Raw genomic sequence first — 8,898 nt, 5'->3', positions numbered from 1 at the left:
TTACTGTCATTATTAGACCAAATTGTTGTTCTTAAATATGCGGTTATTTTAAAATAACGATTTTGATGGTTAAACAAAGGTCAATAATTGACGTCATCAACACTTTTGTAATGACTTTCTAGATGATTGATGTCGTGTACTACATACTTCCTTTAAGAAGACCAGGGCATGCTCTATTCCGTGAACAATTATTTTAAAAGTAGGATAGATTGGAACTTTATCTGAAAGTGAAAATAAAATAATTACAATTTTTATCTTTTCCTATTCTTATTTCCAAACTCTAAACAGATCGATTGTCATTGATATCTCGCGTTATTGTCCTATTTCGCATTCATTTCAAATTATATTTTTGAAAACTGTAAAACTTTCAGAAATAAAATGAAGCATTGGCTGGAATTATATATTATTGTAGCCGTTTGTACGGTAAGTCAATTTCATTCAAAATTTCCAGCTTTCCAATTTCCCCTTCCTTTGTAAAGCAGAGAAAGAGCTCCTAATTTACTCTTAGCACTCTCAGAGTTCATCATCAATATTATTGGGAGTGAGAACAGCTATTAAGCTTTTATTACAGTTAAAGTTCAAAATATCATTTATGGAAAAAGGGCGGAAGGGAAAGAGAGAGAGAGAGAGAGAGAGAGAAAGAATGAGAAGCAGTCTCGAGTTATTATCTTAGTGTAGAAATCAATCTGCTACTTTATAGGGTCGACCTTCAGGTTAATCTATATCATATAATTACACCTCTTTCTCAATAACACTAATGATCAGTGATCCATCATTTTATCAAACATTCACGGAACTTTATGATGGTCATTGGTCATTATTGTCAACAAAGGAAAATTCCTGAGACACTAAAAAAGAATTCAATGATTTAAATTTTGTTCTTTAAATCTTTGTGCTAAAAAAAGCACTAAACACTTATTAATGTGTTTTTATAAGAAAAAAATTGGCTACCTATTTGGTTGTAAAACTATTAATGTTATACCTGATTGTTACCTAACTCAGTTCATAGGACTTGAAGTACCATATCACTTCATAGTACAATTTCAACAATTTTTGATCACAATATAAAGGACTTAAGAAAACAAACCTTATCATCATAACCATTTGTTATTCGAGCTTCTTGATGTCAAAACTTTTTTATTATTGATTTTTTGTGTTGATTTGGAATTTAAATTTAGCTTTCCAAATTTTAGTGAAATATTGAAATAAATTATTCAGTGAATTGTAACACATATAAACAAATGCATAATACAGAAGCGACATAAATTTTTAATAATTTGAAATTAGGCACTAAGCGTGTTCCATCAAAGTTATTCCTCTTTGATAAGTTCTGGGAAATTTTTAAATGCCATCTTCAACCAAATCAACTGAAAAGTATCTATCACTTGATTGACAGATTAATTGAGTTGTTTGTTGAAATATGATGAAGAACATGGAAAAAGGGAATGATCCACTAGAGCTATAAATTTCTTCTAAAAAGATTTTGTTGAAATGAATCATAATTTATAGGCATTTGGTTGGTGCCAGAGTTGTTCTTTACCGTCCTCCCTCAGCAGTTATATGCAATGCATCAAAGATACTGTTTCCAGTAGTTATGGTACGTTGGAAAAAGAAATCAGAGAACATAATCGGTTAGTTATCAATTATTAGATTTCAAAATTTTTTAAATTCAATGACAAAAGTGCTTGAAAATTCTGACAAAACGGGAAGTTAATTAGATACTCATTTATTTGCTTAAATCAAATCAATAACTGAGCTATTATTGATCTCATATTTTTCAATAATAAATGATTCCTATGAAAAGCTACATCTTAAGTTATCCAACCTTGTTTTACTCTAGATTATCTGCTTTTGTTTTGTTTTCTATCTTGTTCTAAAATTGTTCACTAACTTTAAGCCTTAAATTGAAAATTGTCTTGTTCGCATTTGTTTAACAAAATGGATATTATTTTAAAAGAAAAACTTCTCATCCTTTTGAAAGTCATTAATGATTTAATTTAACAGTCTTGCAATCAAATCATGTTTTGCTCAAACTATTGCTGAAGGGAATCGCGACAATCGCTGCGTTTTAGCGCTATCTGACTTGGACAACAAGGCTTGGGATCGTAACGGTCCGTTGCGTGATTGCTCCATTTGTCGAACGGTTTGTTTAATTTTTCTCCAAATTTATTTCAATTCTCTGCTGTGTTATGATAGCCTAGAATATGTTTGTGCATAAATTTAAGCTCATATATAAATAAATATTTTAGCTAAAGCTTTTATTTTTCGTGGAATGATACAGTTTTTTAGTTTCTATCAACACATTTTTTTTTTTGTTTTCTAATTTTTTTCTTAAATAATGCTCAACTGGGCAATTATGAATGGGAGCTTTTAGATAATCGAATTTCAAGAATAGTATGAATGACCTGAATTAATTATAGTTCGCTAATGGAGCAATTAAAGCAATGTTATCGACCTCTGCCGAAGAGCAGAAATGTATACGTTCTGAGGTTTCTAGAGCTGTAACGATGGAAGTAGAGTACTGTTTACGGGGGAAGATTAACAATTTTGGTGGCATTCCTGAGTTTCCAGATTTAGAAGAAGGTTCATATGCATTTAAGGATGAAATGTAAGTATACACTACATTAAAATGGAAAACTGTCTATAGTCTGGATTATTAAATTTGCTAATGAGGCAGTATTTGTGAATCATTTCAGAATTAACTCGATCTCAGATCATATTCTAATCTATAGCCGTCTAGCATTCTGTAATGAACGTAAACCGGAACGTGCAGAAACTACAAGACGATGCTTGAAGAATCCGTTTGATGGATATCTTGCAAAACATTGCAACAGTCAGATTTTCAAATATTATTCGCAAAATTTTCTTCCAAAATTCTGACTCATTTTTGCGAAAAATTAATTTTGATAGATTGCAATAGAAATGAGATGATAAACGTAGGTAAAAATAATTGGATTATTAATTAATTCTATTCACAAAAAAGGGATTTTGTTTGTATGAGATCTGTAGAATCGGTCAATAAAAATTTTTGTAACTCAGTCAAATATCTCAGAAGTTTAACTGAACCTCCATGAAAATCTAAGTTTATTGCAATCGAATTGCTTTTCAGTTCTAAAGGACTGCAGAAGTCAAGTCTCAGAAGCTTGTCAAGCACAAACTATGCAACTAATGAAAGCAACTTGTGAATGTATTGAGAATACTCGATCAGAACTCAAAAAGCGTCTTGCTTCTATTGCACAGGCTATCAGAAATGTTAATATTAATTGTAATTCAAAGTGATTATTTCAGTAGAACAAAACTTAATGACTTCATTGTAAGTATTTCACTTAGCACACAACATTGGGTTAGCAGAAATTCGATATACCCATAATTTATTTTCAGCTTTTCCTCAACATTAAATCAAGGCAACATTAACTTAGTCTTTTCAGCTTTCTAATCTTTATGAAAGCTTTTATAAAGCTAAGCAAAACTTTTCTTCTCCTTGCAACAGTTTTCTATTCTGATGACAACTTGCTATAGACAGTTTCAATTCAAAAGTTGCTAATGGCTCTTACCTCAATGTCTTTATTTCGATACTCACTCAACCCTGCTCATCAGCGATGAGAGAAATTTATCAAATTTCTTGGAATCTCACATCACTTTTCAATGTATGCTACATTATAGAAGGAATTAATTACAGTATCTAACATTCCTCACCGCTTGCATGTTCTTTTAAAATTAAATGCTGAATATTCCTTTTCTTTTAGTATTTCAGCTGCTAATTTATGAGAGAATAGCTAAACTGGACCTTGAAATATTTTCGAAACTGTCAGTATCAGTCCGTTTGCCATAAGAAGTGCAGGATTTTGCGGAATGGCAGACTAGACACATACTTCGTAGTAAAAAAATTTGAGAAATTGAAATTTTCAATTGAGGATAACTACTATCCTTTCAATAATCTCAAATAGTGTTTTCAACTTTCGTAAGCAAACCTTCCAAACTTTGTTGAGATTCGGAAATGCAGGAGCAGAGACATGTATTTTTTTTAGAATATTTTTAGAACAGAAAAATTTAATCTCCTATGTTTGGATAAAGATGAGGAAATTTTCACTTAACTTATGAACAGCTATTAAAGAAAATTGTAAATAAAGAGTTGTCTTCACGTCTGTATACGTTCCACTCTCTAAAAAAGATTCAGATAATTAGTGGGTTACTTTACAGTAGATTTATATGGAGAAAATAGGTAGGTTATCTACCGTCTACATGTCCACAGATTCGTGATATTACAAATTAGAGTGGATAAATAGTTGACACTGTGTAATGAAATGTGAAAACTTGAACTGGTGGATGAACATTTTGTAATTATTATTGAAAAGTAAGCGTCATCGAAAAAGATTACTGTGTTTTCTCTTTGACATGTTGTTTTAGATTTAAACTTTAGTCCAATATGGAATAAAATACTTATACAGTTGAGATATAATAATTATAATAATATGTAATTTAAGAACAATACATTTATCAAGGCACATAGCTCAGTTATAATTATATTAGTGGTACAGAGTATATGATGAGTTATGTGTTCTAAATTATAAATTGTTAAAAAACCATGTTCAAAGGACATACATATTCAATTTTTTGTAATCAGTTAACATATTGTATAAATCAGCAATAACTTTAGGTTGAACTATGACCTTCGCTGCCTAACAACCTTATTAATAAGTAATAGTCTTTGCAATGATTTCAGGTCATTGATAGCAACGATCGTGGTGCAGCATCGATCGGAGGTGGTAGCAAGGTGGATCAATGTGTATCAAGCATCAAAGCATTAGTGTTAGCATTGGCTGTTTGAAATATTTAAATTTTTTTAGAGTTCTTATTTTTTAACTACTGGCTTATTTTGTCCTCCAAATTTTTTGTAAAATTTCTACCAGAAACAATGTTTTACTAAATTTGTTTTTATTTTTTTAATGATTTTGGTTTTAATTGATGACAAGACATTTGCAATACATACTGAATGTGATGTAGTAGTACATCAATAACTAAATTTTAAATTAAACATTAAATGATTTAATTGAGTGAAATAAATAAAATATTAAGTTGAATGCTAATTAAACATTAACAATTAAATTTTTTTGTACTTAAATTAAGCTTTAGGAGGACACCAGTGAATGATTGGATTGAGGTTATCGACAAAGCGCTGGAAAAATGCTTGAAGAAAAAACCAGCGGGGCAAAATCTGGGTCTCGATTCGCTTATCAATGTCGGCTGCCGAAAGGTCAAGACCTTGGTTCAGAAATTTTTTTACCTTTAAAAGCAGAAACTGAGATTATTACGGAAAGAGAATGACTGCTTAAACTGAAATCAATAAATAAAATTCAATCAAATGTCAAGATATGTACTTTGTTAATTATTCATATTTTATTTTAGGTTATTGCGGACACTACGGGAACAGCGCACATACAGTTGAAAATAGGATTCGACTTTATTAACAATTTAATGGATGCAATGGTAGACCGATCGGGCCGTTTCTGTGGTGGCGTGCATTGTGGATAAATAAAATTTTTCAAAATTTTGCAATTACAAAAATTTTTGAAAGCTTGCAAACTTTATAAATTTAAATAACAAAACTCTGTCTCGCTGACTGACAACAAATTTTTGTCATTTCTGGGATTTTTCAAGCTTTCAAAATCATACTACTTTCAATTTTCATTTAATATTCATCTTTCAAATGCGACTCTTGATATGAAATCATTATCTTTGCTTATATTTATCTGACTTTGAAGCAATGCAATAAATGATATATTCCTCAAGTAGAAATTTCATTGGTTTTGGTGATTTATGATATAGAATTCTAAATAGATAGTATTACATAATATCTTCGAGAAAATACCAGATCAAAAGATGAGTTTTTTTTCTTTCAAAATTATCAGAACTATTGCTTGCGAGTAATTCTAAAGCATTTTGACAGCGATTAAAAGTTTTTAAGTAACTGTTAAAAAAGAACTAATATATTCTTATGTCTCATCATGTACATTAGAGAAATGGTACTAAAAATAAGTTTCAATAACAATTTAACGTGTTTCATGCCATTAAAATGATCCTTTTATCATTTTTTTTTTTTGAATGTATAGTTCTTGTTTAGAGTGTAATTGAAGATCCTTAGTCGAAAAGTTGTTTGTGTGTATGGTAGAACTGATTGAAAGAGTAGATAGCTTGTAATCTAGAATTAAAAACCCGGAATAGCTATGGTCAACTATAAATACAATCCCCACTTCCATTTTATTAAAAATAACAACGTTGTGGTAAAATGGTAATCAATATTCGAAATGTATAATGAAATGAACACATTTCGAATTATTATTTCGATTCAAATGACAATGTTTTCTCCGATAATTTTCCCTCAGAAACCTTTAATAATTTACAACTTATCTTGTGAGCAGAAATTCTAATTTCGATTTATGCAATCATTCTTATTACCCAATAAAATCTCCAACTTGCACTGAAACCAATGATAAATGGCACTAACGAACATATTCCTACCAAAATGTGAGATTGGAAATAGCTTCTGGAAGTTTACTTCTTTTAAAATTAGAGTTTAAACTTTTAAAAAAATGTTAGAATTCATTGCTTCTTAGATCTTTAGAATAATAATCTTTAGGATTCTAAACCAATGAGCGTTTGCACTGTAAAGAAAAAGTAACAATGTGTTTTAACACACTTTGAACCAATTTTGACCACTAAATTAGTTTGTCTTTTTGAGTTCATTCAGAAATTCTGTTATCTCGAATTTCAGCTAGCTTTTTTTCTTTAGATTCATTTTAAAATATTAATAAATCATATCAAAATGTTTTAGATACTAAAATTTTTTTCTGAAATTCACTTTCTGAAATTTAAAATAAAAATGATTACCTTAAATATATGTGATGAAATGGTCCAATTGAGTATATGTCCATAAATCCAATGATAACACATAATGCGAATATAACAATAATGCAAAAGAATGATAACACGAAATGCATGCATAGGAGATAAGATGATTTGTAGCGCCATCCCGTATATAAGAACCAGAAAAGTCGTAATTGAGTAAATCCAATGATAGCAAATAGTACGGCTGTAATTATTACAAACTATATTAAATTTCTGAGTCATAACTTAATATCTGTTATAATATATTGTGTTCTTATTATAAATACGCTGATTGACTGATAGCCTTCTAAAAACTGCTTGCTTTTGAGTTTAATTCCTGTCAACATTTCTTGCAATCGCTAGCCACTATTATTAATAATCGCCATTATTATAATAATTGTTATTACTAATTACCAATACTTTTGATACAAGACAAACCATTAACTGGTTTTTGGAACAACATTCCTTGTAATACAGAATATATAATAGTAAGAAGTGAAATGTATAATTCGACAGAAATTCCATTCAATACTCTTATATCTGAAAAATTTAGGTACAATTACAAATACGAATTTTCATTATTAAAATAATCTCACGACTGAGAAATACCAACTGAGAGGTGTCAGAATATATATTTTATTTTTAGCATAATTATTAAAGTTACTGTGAAGTTTTTTTATCAATTCATTCAGATGGTAATAAGCACAAAAATATGCCAAACAGTAAGGAGGAAGCATCACCTTCAATATGAAATCGATTTCCTGACCTATTCCAATCAATCAGTTTCATTTTCTGCAATAACCGTAACAGTAAGTGTTGGCAAATAGCAATGTCGACTAATTTAATTTATTGGTAATTTTATATTTTTGAAATTTGTCATATAATGCAAAATATGATATTATATTCAGAACGGTCATTCACACCAATGATTCTGCCAGATCTCTTTCCGATCTGTTAGGAATATTTCGCGTGATTCATTTCTTTTCTTATTCATAAACCGAAGTTTCATATAGAGTAGTTACAGTACACTACTTTTTTATGTGAAATCACATCATTGCGATATCACCTAAAATATATCAATTTTCCGGATATCTTTCATGTTTCCGGAATACTATAATAAACTGATTATTATCATGCACAAAAATCATTAATAGCATGAATGCGTTGAATTGAGAGAATATTTGAGAATGTTGAGAACATAAAATCAGTTTGAGTTCTATGTAATGCGTTTAAATTATTTGAAATAAAATTTAAATAAATTTGCTGGTTCCAGTCCGCAACAACGAGTATTCTCAATCTTTCGCTGTTTTCAGAAAATTCCAAATGTATGCTGGAGCATTTGATATGATCAAAAAAGTGAGTAGTTTTAGAGAGCCAAATAAAAATGACAAGAAAACTTACTATGATAAACTAAGTAACGGTCATCAAGATCAATTTTATATTAAAAGCAGTAATACCAAGAAACTGAGGAATTTCAGTAAAAATCTATCTTGAATTGCAAATACTTAAATTTACTTATTTCATATTTGATAAATCAACCAAATTCTTTTTATTTAAATCATGATTCGAGTAAGTTTAAAAGACGGTTAGGAAAAGTAATATCAATTCTAATGACATCTAAAACATATCTACTAATAGAAATAATCAGATTGCTGCATGTTTCAAAATGTTTTAATCAAACTGATAAATGAACCGAAGAGACAAATATTAACAGATACACATGGCAGATGCATTGATGCAAACATGTTTTATCATTTGTCCTTCATAATCGCCAGCTACTTACTCCAAGCAGTTCAAAACGAAACCTGTACACTTCGTGTATATATTTCATTTAACTTTTAAATTTTAATGAGATAAGAAATCTTGTGCTGCCTTATACATAGTCATGCCACATTGTAACAAATGGTGGACATCGTGCCGCCCCTTGCTATTCACAATTTCTTTGATGAAAATTACAAGTTTTGAAAATCAGATCGGTCAGTCTATCAGAAAAGCTGCAACCCAATTAATAAA

At 29.7% G+C, this 8,898-nt stretch overlaps 2 protein-coding genes across 3 annotated transcripts; one reads left to right on the top strand and one right to left on the bottom strand.

Annotated features, from left to right (window-relative positions):
- Positions 1–378: 378 nt before the first annotated feature.
- Bm5834 (Uncharacterized protein) lies at positions 379–5,532 on the top strand (the record flags this gene model as incomplete). Of its 2 annotated transcripts, XM_043082100.1 has the most annotated exons (9): positions 379–423; positions 1,510–1,631; positions 2,005–2,143; positions 2,421–2,608; positions 2,697–2,833; positions 3,110–3,252; positions 4,724–4,809; positions 5,134–5,254; positions 5,407–5,532. In XM_043082100.1, 9 exons carry the CDS (start codon positions 379–381, stop codon positions 5,530–5,532), a joined length of 1,107 nt encoding a protein of 368 aa, XP_042938034.1. The 2 variants fall into 2 exon arrangements, with proteins under 2 accessions (XP_042938034.1, XP_001901594.1); XM_001901559.1 differs by lacking the exon at positions 379–423 and having other exon boundaries at positions 1,561–1,631.
- A 903-nt stretch (positions 5,533–6,435) lies between these two features.
- Bm1438 (Uncharacterized protein) lies at positions 6,436–7,674 on the bottom strand (the record flags this gene model as incomplete). Its single annotated transcript, XM_043082099.1, has 4 exons — positions 6,436–6,544; positions 6,889–7,090; positions 7,324–7,425; positions 7,626–7,674. The coding sequence occupies 4 exons, from the start codon at positions 7,672–7,674 to the stop codon at positions 6,436–6,438; spliced, it is 462 nt and encodes a 153-aa protein (XP_042938033.1).
- Positions 7,675–8,898: the final 1,224 nt, after the last annotated feature.

The sequence above is a fragment of the Brugia malayi genome (assembly GCF_000002995.4).
Source record: "Brugia malayi strain FR3 genome assembly, contig: Bm_v4_Chr4_scaffold_001, whole genome shotgun sequence".
NCBI classification, from domain to species: Eukaryota; Metazoa; Nematoda; class Chromadorea; order Rhabditida; family Onchocercidae; genus Brugia; species Brugia malayi.
Note: the sequence above shows the minus strand (reverse complement) of the source record. Positions and strands in the feature narration are given on the sequence as shown.